This window comes from Lampetra fluviatilis, chromosome 34 (genome assembly GCF_964198595.1).
Source record: "Lampetra fluviatilis chromosome 34, kcLamFluv1.1, whole genome shotgun sequence".
NCBI lineage: Eukaryota > Metazoa > Chordata > Hyperoartia > Petromyzontiformes > Petromyzontidae > Lampetra > Lampetra fluviatilis.
This window is the reverse complement of record NC_136308.1, coordinates 12,185,002-12,200,114: the sequence shown is the minus strand read 5'-3', so window position 1 is coordinate 12,200,114 and position 15,113 is coordinate 12,185,002. Positions and strand designations below refer to the sequence as shown.

Here is a 15,113-nt window from a genome sequence, read left to right as displayed (position 1 = left end):
ATCAATGAGCATATGAGCAGATGAAATCACTCGGGTTGTTATTCTATTTTTTGGCTTTGTATGCCTGCATGCGCGCTCATTATTTTATTATCAGCTCTACTTCCTTTTTTCGTAGCTTTCGTCCAATAATAAATTGGAGGAGCGGCTTTCAGAAAAAATCCAGGAGACAGTTTTTTTGTTAATGAGAATCTAGTGTCTGCTAAGTCCCCGGTAATCCCCGAGCGAGCACGTGGCTTGGGTAATTGCTGTCTGTGCTGGCGTTATCTCCACTTTATTTACACCCCCTCCCCCCACGTCATTTGAGGAGGAGGGTGGATGCCATTCAAGTCTTCTCGCGTCTCGGATAAGAGATCATTGCATGCGGAAACGGGGGCTCCATCTCGTCCGCGCAAATTGCGACAATTCCACAGCACCTGCAAGCAGCACCACGCATGCGGTGACCGCGTCTGAACCCAGTGACTGACCCCAATGTGAACCCCTTGACTGATCCCATCTGAACCCAGTGACTGACCCAGTCTGAACCCAGTGACTGACCCCGTCTGAACCCAGTGACTGACCCCGTCTGAACCCAGTGACTGATCCCGTCTGAACCCAGTGACTGACCCAGTCTGAACCCAGTGACTGACCCCCGTCTGAACCCAGTGACTGACCCCATCTGAACCCAGTGACTGACCCCATCTGAACCCAGTGACTGACCCCATCTGAACCCAGTGACTGACCCAGTCTGAACCCAGTGACTGATCCCGTCTGAACCCAGTGACTGATCCCGTCTGAACCCAGTGACTGACCCAGTCTGAACCCAGTGACTGACCCGTCTGAACCCAGTGACTGACCCAGTCTGAAGCCTCTGAAGCCAGTGACTGACCCCGTCTGAATCCAGTGACTGACCCAGTCTGAACCCAGTGACTGATCCCGTCTGAACCCAGTGACTGATCCCGTCTGAACCCAGTGACTGACCCCGTCTGAACCCAGTGACTGACCCCGTCTGAACCCAGTGACTGACCCATCTGAACCCAGTGACTGACCCAGTCTGAACCCAGTGACTGACCCGTCTGAACCCAGTGACTGACCCAGTCTGAAGCCAGTGACTGACCCCGTCTGAATCCAGTGACTGACCCAGTCTGAACCCAGTGACTGATCCCGTCTGAACCCAGTGACTGATCCCGTCTGAACCCAGTGGACTGACCCCGTCTGAACCCAGTGACTGACCCCGTCTGAACCCAGTGACTGACCCCATCTGAACTCAGTGACTGACCCAGTCTGAACCCAGTGATTGACCCCGTCTGAACCCAGTGACTGACCCCGTCTGAACCCAGTGACTGACCCAGTCTGAACCCAGTGACTGACCCCATCTGAACCCAGTGACTGACCCCGTCTGAACCCAGTGACTGACCCCGTCTGAACCCAGTGACTGACCCCGTCTGAACCCAGTGACTGACCCCGTCTGAACCCAGTGACTGACCCCGTCTGAACCCAGTGACTGACCCAGTCTGAACCCAGTGACTGACCCCGTCTGAACCCAGTGACTGACCCCATCTAAACCCAGTGACTGACCCCATCTGAACCCAGTGACTGACCCAGTCTGAACCCAGTGACTGACCTCATCTGAACCCAGTGACTGACCCCGTCTGAAACCCAGTGACTGAACCATTCCTAATTCAGTGACGGAAACAGTTGTCCACATTGCCTGGATCTCGTCCGATCTCGGCGGCTAAGCAGGCCTTGAGCCTGGATGATTGCTCAGAAATGTAATCACCACTGGGGCTTCATTGCAGCCGCCTCTGAACGAATCGGTGGCCCGTAAAATATGTACGTGCCCAGCACACCACATTCAGATTTGTTTCGTGTCCAGTGCCGGATTATCCTAGTAGCAAAATTAGCTACATATGCTACGGTCCCCGCACTTTAAAGGGCCCCCGCGCTAAATGCTTTCAAGCTATCAATTACAGTTCAGTGATTCTGCACTTGCTCTATTACTATAATATTATACTGCCTTCAACTTTTATGAACGACTGGGTGTTTAAGGTTAGCGATTTCTCATTATCTGGCTGTATAGCAAATAAAAAAAGACAATTATTTTCGTATGCAAGTTAAAAAATTGTGTTTGAAGATTTATGTATTTTTTTATATTTAGGGCCCCTTTATAACATATGTTACAGGCCCCGCACCAGCTTAATCCGGCACTGCTCGTGTTGCTATGGACTGTGGACAATCCGAGCCACGTGCCGCCTACTTAGCGCTGGATGACCGCAGCGCGCAGTCCGTGTGACACAGACGATCTGCAGCGCCACGTGGTGGGCAGCAGGGGACGGTGCAGACAAACAAACCCACTGTTGCACGGTGCCTCTATGCTCCCCACCTTCAACCTGCACTGACCAGCTTGGTGAAGTATAGTCAAATAACTCTTCTTGGCCACACGCTGTGGGGATGCCCTCATCCAGCAGTGGATGGACTCTGCATGATGATGACGACGACGATGATTGAGATGACGATGCTGCATAATGATGCATGATGATGATGCATGTTGACGCTGCATGTTGACGCTGCATGATGATGATTGTTGGAGATAATGATGAGATCCTCCACAGGGGGGCTCCACGTAATAGATTGGTTGCCTAGGGACACGTGGTTGCGAGTGGAGCAGGGTTGCCACCTGTGCAGTGCAAAAACACCCTGAACAGATTAGAGGGGGAGGAGAATGTCTCCCAATGTCGGAATGGTGGATTATTGTTGATATTGTTATCGTTGTTATTATTACACAACTGACTAAACCCCCCCCCCCCCCCAGGATAATAACCGCCTCAACAAAAAAAAGTTGTCCCTGGAAAAACCAGGACAGGTGGCAAACCCCTATCAGTATTGCCTCACCCTTTGCAGGACAAACGATCGTAACAATCCAGCATGCTCTTTGTGCAGGGCGCGTGATTAAACTCCCCCGGCATCTGACAGCGTCTTACAATCGCACCATCACAATAGCCAGATGTAGTGTTCTGTTTTATCCGAGGGGACCCCCTCAAGTCAGCTGTCCCTGTGTGGCACACGGTGACGCATCACCGACCTGCCAAATGGGCGTTAGACTGCGAGTCAGAGGCGATGTTTGATTTTGCATATTACAGTTTGAACACATTTTCAAAGTTAGATCAAATAACAAATTTCACGTCCACTGAGATGCATACGGTGCATCGCATTGATGGGTAATCCATGGGCATGATTTAACCGGGGGCGAGCAGCCGTGTAACTGTCACCCTTACCAGGACTCATCGGCACAACAATGGGTACCTTGCAGCACCTGCACGAGGCCCGTGCTCACGCCCGACATGAGGTCGCTGGGCAACCAGGCACGCAGGCGGTAGCGGGGCAGCCAAACCAGCACGGGCAGCAGGCAGCGAGCCACTCGGCCACAGCACCTGCAGCAGAGCCACGTGGTGACACAGTCGAAATCCAGATACAGAGAGGGCGTCTCTCACGGGGGGGGGGGGAGTCTCTCACGGGGGGAGGGAAGAATCTCTCATGGGGGGGGTGAGTTTCTCACGGGGGGGGGGGGGGGAGTCTCTCACGGGGGGGGGGAGTCTCTCACGGTTGGGGGGGGGGGGAGTCTCTCACGGTGGGGGGGGGGAGTCTCTCACGGGGGGGGGGGGGAGTCTCTCACGGGGGGGGGGGTGAGTCTCTCACGGGGGGGGGGGGTGAGTCTCTCACGGGGGGGGGAGTCTCTCACGGTTGGGGGGGGGGGGAGTCCTCTCACGGTGGGGGGGGGGAGTCTCTCACGGGGGGGGAGTCTCTCACGGGGGGGGGGGGTGAGTCTCTCACGGGGGGGGGGGGTGAGTCTCTCACGGGGGGGGGGGGGGGAGTCTCTCACGGGGGGGGGAGTCTCTCACGGGGGGGGGGGGTGAGTCTCTCACGGGGGGGGGAGTCCTCTCACGGGGGGGGGGGGTGAGTCTCTCACGGGGGGGGGGGGTGAGTCTCTCACGGGGGGGGGGGGGGAGTCTCTCACGGGGGGGGGAGTCTCTCACGGGGGGGGGGGGAGAGTCCTCTCACGGGGGGGGGGGGGAGTCTCTCACGGGGGGGGGGGGAGTCTCTCACGGGGGGGGGGGGGGAGTCTCTCACGGTGGGGGGGGGGGGGAGTCTCTCACGGTGGGGGGGGGGGGGGAGTCTCTCACGGTGGGGGGGGGGGGAGTCTCTCACGGGGGGGGGAGTCTCTCACGGGGGGGGGGGGGGAGTCTCTCACGGTGGGGGGGGGGGGGGAGTCTCTCACGGTGGGGGGGGGGGGGGAGTCTCTCACGGGGGGGGGAGTCTCTCACGGTGGGGGGGGGGGGGGGAGTCTCTCACGGTGGGGGGGGGGGGGAGTCTCTCACGGGGGGGGGGGGGGGAGTCCTCTCACGGGGGGGGGGGGGAGTCTCTCACGGTGGGGGGGGGGGGAGTCTCTCACGGTGGGGGGGGGGGGAGTCTCTCACGGGGGGGGGGGGGAGTCTCTCACGGTGGGGGGGGGGGGGAGTCTCTCACGGTGGGGGGGGGGGGAGTCTCTCACGGGGGGGGGGGGGAGTCTCTCACGGGGGGGGGGGGGAGTCTCTCACGGTGGGGGGGGGGGGGGAGTCTCTCACGGTGGGGGGGGGGGAGTCTCTCACGGTGGGGGGGGGGGGGAGTCTCTCACGGGGGGGGGGGGGAGTCTCTCACGGGGGGGGGGGGGAGTCTCTCACGGTGGGGGGGGGGGGAGTCTCTCACGGGGGGGGGGGGGGAGTCTCTCACGGTGGGGGGGGGGGAGTCTCTCACGGGGGGGGGGGGGTGAGTCTCTCACGGTGGGGGGGGGGAGTCTCTCACGGTGGGGGGGGGGGAGTCTCTCACGGTGGGGGGGGGGGGAGTCTCTCACGGTGGGGGGGGGGGGGAGTCTCTCACGGTGGGGGGGGGGAGTCTCTCACGGTGGGGGGGGTGAGTCTCTCACGGTGGGGGGGGGGTGAATCTCTCACGGTGGGGGGGGGGGGAGTCTCTCACGGTGGGGGGGGGGGGAGTCTCTCACGGTGGGGGGGGGGAGTCTCTCACGGTGGGGGGGGGGGGGAGTCTCTCACGGTGGGGGGGGGGGGGAGTCTCTCACGGTGGGGGGGGGGAGTCTCTCACGGTGGGGGGGGGGAGTCTCTCACGGTGGGGGGGGGGTGAATCTCTCACGGTGGGGGGGGCAGTCTCTCACGGTGGGGGGGGGGAGTCTCTCACGGTGGGGGGGGTGAATCTCTCACGGTGGGGGGGGCAGTCTCTCACGGGGGGGGGGGGGAGTCTCTCACGGTGGGGGGGGGGGGGAGTCTCTCACGGGGGGGGGGGGGAGTCTCTCACGGTGGGGGGGGGGGGGAGTCTCTCACGGTGGGGGGGGGGGGGAGTCTCTCACGGTGGGGGGGGGGGAGTCTCTCACGGGGGGGGGGGGGAGTCTCTCACGGTGGGGGGGGGGGGGAGTCTCTCACGGGGGGGGGGGGGGGGAGTCTCTCACGGGGGGGGGGGGGGGAGTCTCTCACGGTGGGGGGGGGGGGGGAGTCTCTCACGGGGGGGGGGGGGAGTCTCTCACGGTGGGGGGGGGGGGGAGTCTCTCACGGTGGGGGGGGGGGGAGTCTCTCACGGTGGGGGGGGGGGGAGTCTCTCACGGTGGGGGGGGGGGAGTCTCTCACGGTGGGGGGGGGGGGAGTCTCTCACGGGGGGGGGGGGGGAGTCTCTCACGGTGGGGGGGGGGGGAGTCTCTCACGGGGGGGGGGGGGGAGTCTCTCACGGGGGGGGGGGGGAGTCTCTCACGGGGGGGGGGGGAGTCTCTCACGGTGGGGGGGGGGGGGAGTCTCTCACGGTGGGGGGGGGGGAGTCTCTCACGGTGGGGGGGGGGGGGGAGTCTCTCACGGGGGGGGGGGGGGAGTCTCTCACGGGGGGGGGGGGGGAGTCTCTCACGGTGGGGGGGGGGGAGTCTCTCACGGGGGGGGGGGGGGAGTCTCTCACGGTGGGGGGGGGGAGTCTCTCACGGGGGGGGGGGGGTGAGTCTCTCACGGTGGGGGGGGCAGTCTCTCACGGTGGGGGGGGGGGTGAATCTCTCACGGTGGGGGGGGGGGGCAGTCTCTCACGGTGGGGGGGGGGGTGAATCTCTCACGGTGGGGGGGGGGGGTGAGTCTCTCACGGTGGGGGGGGGTCTCTCACGGTGGGGGGGGGGTCTCTCACGGTGAGAAACGGGCCAGCCCCACGGACAGGTCAGGCACGAGCCGTTACCCTTAAGCGCGTTATACATCACCTTAATTAAATATTCAAGTTAAAGGACGCCGAGCAGAAAATACGAATGCAAATTTTTTTTGGCGGCTTTGGCAGACGGACGGACGTTTTATAGTTTTAATTAAGCGATATCTGGGAATTTCCAGCGAATTCGCGGCCGTCCCGGAGGGGTTTCTCTCGCCGAGATCCCATTTGCGCGTCGCTCCGATTAAGTGTTGGCGGCCGTTCAGAGGCGTCGCGAGCCCACGAGGACCCAATTAGAGCGTCGCAGGCGCGCACGAGGCGCCCAACGTGCGCCCAGAGTAGCACCTTTCATCTCCCGTTTACAGCGCCGAGTCAGCGATGGAAATTCCCCATTCCTATGTCAGGCTGCGCGTTCGTCGATGAGGACAACTACTGTTGACTTCTCCACAAAGTGATACGACGACGATGATAATAATTTGTCATCATCGTCGACGTCGTGCCGTAATTCGATCAGCTTGAACAACGCACGGACACTTGTTATCTTCAACAACACAGAAACATCACCATGCTCCTGGCCCTCTTCTTCCCCGTCCCCTCTCTCTTCCGCCCCATGACCTCTGGTGATTGATCCCCCCACCATCCCCAACCCCCCGGTCCCCCCACCCGCCATCCCCTCACTCTCTCTCAACTTTGTCGTTCGCGTTTCACTGCCGTCGCTCACGGAACTCGAGCGGCCACGTGGACATCACCTGGGCGTGGGCCGAGGGCAGCGGGAGATGAGCGATGCTCGCCCCTTCTCCTTCTTCTCATCCTCCTCCTGCTCCTGCTCCACGTCTTTGTCGTCGTCCGCTCCACCCCCCGCCAGGGCCGCCAGGCCGTCCACGTTGAGCACGGGACGCGAGACGGCGAGGGTGAGCGGGCGGTGGCGAAGGCCGGCGACCTCTTCCTCCTCCGGGCGCTTCCCCCCCGCGCCTCCGTTCTCCTCGACCGCCACGGCGACACCTGCAGCAGCGGAGACGTCCGCCGCGTTCCACGCGTGAGCACGTGGGAGCCCGGCGTGGGGTGAACGGGTCACACGACGTGATGATGTCTGTATATTGACCAGCTCATTTGCTTAATTATTCAGCAGCGCCACGCGTACGAGTGGTATGACTTTTTTTTGCTAGGGTCCTGCCTCTGCATTGATGCTTTTCTTTGTTAAAATGTTTTCAGTCAATCCATGATGAGTTGTGTTGATTATACACGTGTGGGAGGAAACTCTAGCACCCGGAGAAAACCCAGGCATTACACGAGGGGAAAACGCTCAATCCTCGTACAGATGGAAACAGATGGCGATAATCCCACTTGCTGTGCCGTCTTCTCCTGGCGAGCCAGGGGTTCGGCACCACCTCGACGCCCGCCGGAAGGGGAGTGTCACAACAACATCGGTGCGGTGATCCACGAACCCTCGCTACCGCTGCTGCCTCCACAGCGCGGGATGATCACAGGCAGCAGCAGCAGAAGCGTAGCCACCAGCGGCCGCCCGCTTTTCCCTTGTGGCGCGGTGCATTTATTGCGAGAGCAACGTTTATTGAACAGGGTCAGAAGAAACAAAAGTCTCGTTGATTTCCTTTTCTCAAATGAGTTCCGAGGCGGTTCTCGTTTCCCGTTCACATCCCTGAGGCAGTGGTGGAAATTACCCATTCCTATGAACAACCAACCATAGAGTGGTACTAATTGTATTGACCGCGGAAGTATGATGGGCTGAGTCAACCCATAAATCAAGATTTGACTTCGCAAGCTTGTCTCTGCCACTGAGCCACCTGAACTCACTGTTGATTTATCATCATAATCAACATCACCTGCCATGGGCAATCGACTGCTGGATGGCTGCCTCCCCAAGCCGCCATCACCTCTCACCATCTTACGATGTAGCAATCCACATCGCGCCTGCAACTCGAACTCATTTCATTGCGCCATCTCCTCGATGCACGTCAATTCGGACGCGTTCCAATCCTTAACCGCCGCTTAGCTACGATGATAGATTCATGTGGCATCTACCTGCGCCATCATCCCTGGACACCGCACATAAACACCGGGCATCTTTAACTGAGACGAAGGGCGATGCAGTCATAGGGCAGGGTAGAGGACGGCCTTGAGCCTGGACGTGAACAGGGATGGACAGGGAGTCGACAGCACGGATGGCTGGGGGAGGGGAGTTCCAGACAAGGGGGGACAGCTCAGGAGAATGAGCGACTCCCTTCACTACGGGGCCTCGACGGAAAGCCTCGTGCGGGGGCGACCTGGTGGTGACGCGTCATGCCAATGGACGCAGCGGTAGGGGCAGTGACTGTGACGCCGGGAGACAGGGGCAGTCGGGAGCGAGCGGGAGGACGCGACCCGATGGCCCCACGAGACGTGGTGACAGCCGAAAGTGTCATTCGCCATTGTGATTCCGGGCAGCGGCGTGTAGTCCTTCGGCATGGTGTCCGACGTTCCGCCGAAGCTGCTGGGAGCTTCTTCAGGAACTGAATGAGAGATGAGATATATCGCGCGTGGATGGATTTTTTTTTTTGCGGAAGATGCAGAATGTGTCCAGGGCATCTTGAACCGTAGCTGTATTTCAGAAGCTAAACACACTCTACTTTGTATTGCATGCCAATGTACTGCCCTATTAATCATCATCCTCGTTAATTATTTGTTTTAGTTGCATATAGTGTCATTCATGCAAACCTCAGCCAGAACCGGGCACTACAAACAATCATCCAAGCTCTGTGATACTTTTATCGCAATGCATTTGGCCAACTCCGAGTGCGCCACCATATTTACATAAACTTCTCAAGTTCCTGGCCCCCCACCCGGCACGCGGAGCGGGCCGCCTCCGCACTGAGACCACGCGGAGCGGGCCGCCTCCGCACTGAGACCACGCGCAGCGGGCCGTCTCCGCACTGAGACCATGCGGAGCGGGCCGCCTCCGCACTGAGACCACGCGGAGCGGGCCGCCTCCACACTGAGACCACGCGCAGCGAGCCGTCTCCGCACTGAGACCACACTGAGACCACGCGGAGCGGGCCGACTCCGCACTGAGACCACACTGAGACCACGCGGAGCGGGCCGTCTCCGCACTGAGACCACATTGAGACCACGCGGAGCGGGCCCGTCTCCGCACTGAGACCACACTGAGACCACGCGGAGCGGGCAGACTCCGCACTGAGACCACGTGGAGCGGGCCGCCTCCGCACTGAGACCACGTGGAGCGGGCCGACTCCGCACTGAGACCACACTGAGACCACGCGGAGCGGGCCCGTCTCCGCACTGAGACCACCCGGAGCGAGCCGCCTCCACACTGAGACCACGCGGAGCGGGCCATCTCCGCACTGAGGCCACGCGAAGCAGGCCAACTCCGCACTGAGGCCACGCGGAGCTGGCCGCCTCCGCACTGAGGCCACGCGGAGCGGGCCAACTGCACACTGAGGCCACGCGGAGCGAGCCGCCTCCGCACTGAGGCCACGCGGAGCGGGCCGCCTCCGCACTGAGGCCACGTGGAGCGGGCCGCCTCCGCACTGAGACCACCCGGAGCGGGCCGCCTCCGCACTGAGACCACACTGAGACCACCCGGAGCGGGCCGCCTCCGCACTGAGACCACACTGAGACCACGTGGAGCTGGGCGCTATCTCGCGCGCTCTGCATTCCGTCCCCGGCGTGCCTGATACACCGCATTGCCCAGAGGTCGCACATGGGGTCATCGCGGCACAATGAACACGGGCGGCTGACCCTTTGGGAAGGCAAACAGAGCTTGGGGGGTGGGGGGATCTTGATCATGCCCCGTGAATGTGACGGCCCGTTCCGATCTCACCGCAGCGGCGTGGACCCCAAAGCCTCCCTCCTTCTTCGTGTTCTGTGCCCGAGATAGCGATTGAAAAATAAAGAACTAGGGGTGAAGTGTTTAACTTTGGTTAATAAACGCGGTGCCGTGGACGAGGCAGCCACTGCCCGCGATAGCCGAGTGAGCTCTCAGCTCGCCTGCGTAACCTACACACGCGCACACACTCGCACACAATACACAGATCCCCCGTGTAACCACTAACAGACCGTTGGGGGACGTGCTGTTAGCGAGCACCTACGAAAGGACCTCATGGCACGCGCGGTTGTGGGTGGGCAGCACCACGCCCGGCCGCCATTGTCTCCCGATTGTTGATGTTTATGCACAGACCAGGTACTCATTTGAGGCTGAGTCGACCTAGGGAATGCCCAGCACGGGTTAAAATGATCCGTCACTGATGCCGGCGCGAATCGAAATCGGGTTGCTGCCCTTCATAGCGCGGTGTGCTAACCGCCGCGCCACCGTTCACGCACACACAAAGAGGGTGACCAGCGGACACACGGTGGGGCGCGTACCTGCGTGACCCGTGCCACCTCCTCCTGCGTTGCGGCCGTTTGGCTCCATCAATATTTAGCCCGACTCGCGAGGCAGATAAGAAAGACAAAGGTGGGTGACGCCGGTGAACCCCGGAGCGCGGAGCAGCGTCGCTCGCTGGCCCTCTGCCTCCTCTGTGCTCCGCACGGCACCGCGTTCCCTTCACCTGTCAGCTCGCAGAGGGAGGTTCTGCACGAGAAAGGTGCTCGCACGCTACCGTGGGAAAAAGGTCACACGGGGGGGAGGGGGGGTATCATCGTCTCCGATTAGCGCGGTTGGCAACGTAAGGTGCGAAAGAAGTTCTGCATATAGTACATACAACATGTCAATCAGAGCACTCTAGACCAGAGCAGTTAAACGATAACGAAGCAAATCGGTAGCCCTTTTCAGAATCAGTTACCGGTTATCAGGGACCGGTAATCCTTACTCCCGTTCAAAATGTTAGCAATGAATGCTACCGGTTGAGTTATGCGACGCACCACGTCATTCCCGCTGCCTGAGCGCCGGGAGGTGGAATAGAACGGGCGACGGGGTCTGGGTGGTGTGCTGCTGGCAGGCACCGTGGCAGCTTCCCCGTCATGCACAAGGCTCGGCCACCCCGTGGCGGTGTCGGATCCCAGATTTGATAAATTCGAATTATTTTTTACCCCGCAATTCACTCAATTGGGATCAAAAAGACAAAGGCAAAAATCCCCCGTGTAGCCTCAACAGACTGTTGAGGAAAGTGCTGTTAGCGAGCAGCACCTATGAAGGGCGAAACCGTACACGAGGGGGTGGGTGGCCATCACCACGCCCGGCCGCCTTTGTCTCCCCAGTGGCGATATTTACACACCGCACCAGGTACTCATTTGAGGCTAAGTCGACCTAGGGGAGGCCCAGGACTGGTTCAGATAATCAACAATTGATGTTGGCCTTGAGCGGAAATCGAACTTGGATCGCCGGATTTGTAACGCATCGCGCTAACCGCTACACCACCACTCCCCACTACGCTAATCAAAGACAAAGATCCCCCGTATAGCCTGAACAGACTGTTGGGGCAAGTCCTGTGAGCGAGCATCTATGAAGGCCGGCACAGCACACGAGCGGGTGGCCAACACCACGCCCGGCCGCCTTTGTCTCCCTAGTGGCGATGTTTACACATCGCACCAGGTACTCATTTTAGGCTGAGTAGACCTAGGGAGGCCCAGAACCGGTTCAGATAAGATCCCCCGTATAGCCTGAACTGGTGTTGGCCGTGAGCGGGAACCGAACCCGGGTCTCCAGGTTCGTAGCGCAGCGCGCTAACTGCTGCACCACCGCTCCCCACCACCCTGATCAAAGAAAAAGCTCCCCCGTATAGCCTGAACAGACTATTGGGGCAAGTCCTGTTAACGAGCATCTTTGAAGGCCAGAACGGTACACAATGGGCTGGGTGGCCAGCACCACGCCCGACCGCCTTTGTCTCCCCAGTGGCGATGTTTAACCGCTACAATACCGCTCCCCACCTGATCACATACACAGCAACAGCAATCATCGCCCCCCTACTGGCAGGCTAATGTCCCAAGGACCCTCTTGGTCTCTTGCGTTCCTCACGTGGGTCCAACAGAATGGACCTGCAACCTGAAAGTCCTTTTAACAGCTGTGCTGAATAATTAATGCCTCCCGCTGCCTCCGCACGCGACCCAGAGAGGTGCGATCGCACGTGCGCGCTATTACATTGGAAGCCGTCGCCTCGTCGTGCACGTGGGGGTTTTCTCAGGTCTCCTGCATCACGAGGAGGCCACGCTCTCATCGACGAGGGAATTCGCCAAACACCCCGGATGTGAGCCAATGCCCTCGTGAGCAGGAGTCGTGAGACTCCGCGAGGCTTTGCAGGGGGTACATCAAAGGGCATCGTTATATTATTGGGTCTTTCGGTAAAAAAACTACTACTAAATTTCGATTTAAAGCTTTCGTGACTGCAGGAATTAATATTCTTGGTTCTATCGGTAAAGTCACGTAGAAGGGAAATAATAAAATAATACAAATTAAACAATACAATTCTCACGACGTTTCGATTGCAACACAAGCAATCATCATCATCAGGTGTGAAACCCACAGCAAGACAGAAGAAACGTGTTTCAAATTGTGTTGCTGTGGTTTTCACACCTGATGATGATTGCTTGTGTTGTAATCGAAACGTCGTGAGAATTGTATTGTTACATTTTTATTATTTTATTAATTCCCTTATACGTGACTTTACCGAAAGACCCAATTATATGAATTCCTGCAGTCACGAAAGCTTTAAGTCAAGATTTAAAGGGCATCGTTGTTAATGTTGTTGTTTTGTTCCACACGAAGGGCTGCGACAGCAGTATACAAGCTGACGTCCGCACTCAACACATATTAAGTACAGGCCAAGGGATTGCAAGGCACGGGGGGTTAGAGGGGGTCAGTTGCACCCTCTCCCGTAATTCTGGACAGCAGAGGCGAGATCTATGCTCTACCCCCTTAATTACCGGCCTTCACGAATCCCCTTGGCCACTCGATATACATCCCTTCGGCAGCCACTTACACAAAAATTGTTCCCGAGGCTCTGGCAGCAAGCAATGTCACTCACCAATCTCATTAGCGCTGCCTTATGAAAGAAGCTCTCTATGGCGGTGTAACTTTATTTTTTGCTGGGCAATAGCCATGCCGACCACTGTACCTGCGTGGGGAGGGGGGGGGGTGTGCTGTTTGGTTGCGAAGCGACGTTCACGACGAGATCGTCGGCGAGGTCGCTCTCTACGATCCTGCGAGTCGCCCACGCGAGCCCACTGGAGTAGGGGGTTCGGGGCGACTCGCTGGAGAATCCGGACACCATTCGTCACCCACTGGCCGGATGGTTTTTTTTTGCAGCTTTTGAAATATTCAAGTTGTTTTTAAAATACAAAATTGGAAAAGAAAAGTCTATTCTTGTTAGGTTGGTTGCCGAACTATGGCTTAGACGGAGGCAGGCTTCGAAGAGTGTGCCAGGAAAACTGAAGGGGGATAACAAAATATACACAGAGCAGTGACAGCACGAGCGGTGATGTATGGCGTAGAGGCGCGGGCACCGGTAGAGAAGACAGAGAACATTTATTACAAAGGGCAGAGATGAGAATGCTGAGATGGATCTATATTCTGTGATTTCTGAGGAGGGTGATGACTCATGTCTTGAAGGTGGTCAGATAAGTGAGACGTGGATGGTTTGGGCTTGAGTAGAGAAGTTTCAGTTTCATTTATTTGTCATAGTCCTGTGAGCCATTCGGCTTTTGAATCGGGTGCAACCGCAACAAACAAAAACAAAAACATGAACAAGAAAAAATCTTAAAGTGACTATGCACAAAGAGAAAAATCCAGGAAAAAACTGCAAAGTCTTCCAGAAAAAAGCACCGTACACCAACGCTGTGCAAAAATCCCAGTGGGATGCAAGTCAAACAACAACAACCACAAGACAACTTAGATTAAAGCCATCATTCTAACTCCGTACTACAACAAACAAACATGACCAAACCAAAACACTTTTCGAAATCACCAAAATAAAGCCATAAACAATGTAACAGTGATCATAGGAACTGTGACCGAAATTTCACAATAAACGACATAAACAACATGTACCACCAAACCCTGTAGCCATAGCTGGCTGCATGAGTCACTCCACAACAGCAGGGGCATCAGGAGGAGTATCAACATGTATCAAATGCACCTTTAAAGATCAGAAAAGGCAAAGAAGATTACATGAGAACGGTTATGGAGGTTAGAGACTCAGAGAATCACACAGAGACCCACAGACTCACACAGATAACCGCAGATTAGAGGGAGCTATGGAAATGGCAGTGGTGCAAGGCAGCAGGCATAGAGGGAGAACGAGGGTGAGATGGAAGAATGCGTGGAGCGAGGTGCAGGAGGTGGTGAGTAGACAACCACCACAGATTGGAGAGAGGAGCACGCAGAGAGTGGAGTGGACGATCTGCTGCTGCTGCGTTGGCAGTGGTGCACGATTAACACTCAGCACTTCTGTAAATGAAAAACAAAATACATTATGGTCGACGTTTCGGGCGATTTCTCTTCTTCATATCCACCCCAACCCCCCCAATGCCATAATGGGTTGGCTGAAGGGAGAGACACCGAGGCCTCGACTCGCTTCGCCTCCTCCCCGACGCGAGGACAACTCAGCGCACTCACCTGTGTGGATGGGCTCGCAGAGGCAGTGGAGGGCACGTGTCTGTCCGCAGCACCACGGTCGCGGCAGAAAAAGTTAGAACTCAATTCTCTCAGAATGTTCCATTTCCCTCGGGGGGGAGGGGGTGTCAGTCCGTTGTAATCGGCGCGACCAAACGATTAACCCCCCCACCCCCTCCACTCCAGCCCCCGCGGCCTGCCAACATGGAAGAGATGTCCGAGTCTTTTCGCCGGTTCCTCGGGGGCCCCCAATTTTCCGCGCGGGCCCCCCCACGCTGCTCGTGTCCGTCAACGCGCGCTTATAATGAAGCCCGCTAATAGCGGCCCTGCCCTGTCAGCCAGCTCGTTTGGGTCGCCCCGCGCC

General features: G+C 58.3%; 1 protein-coding gene across 1 annotated transcript in view; it reads right to left on the bottom strand.

The window, feature by feature from the left end:
• LOC144944416 (chloride anion exchanger-like) overlaps nucleotides 1-10,909 on the bottom strand; it is a 95,382-nt gene extending 84,473 nt beyond the window's left edge. The window contains 6 exon segments of the mRNA XM_078872556.1: nucleotides 3,280-3,407; nucleotides 6,939-7,191; nucleotides 10,567-10,710; nucleotides 10,713-10,763; nucleotides 10,766-10,832; nucleotides 10,835-10,909. Coding sequence (XP_078728682.1) covers nucleotides 3,280-3,407; nucleotides 6,939-7,191; nucleotides 10,567-10,710; nucleotides 10,713-10,763; nucleotides 10,766-10,832; nucleotides 10,835-10,909 — 718 coding nt within the window.
• Between the last annotated feature and the right edge of the window lie 4,204 nt (nucleotides 10,910-15,113).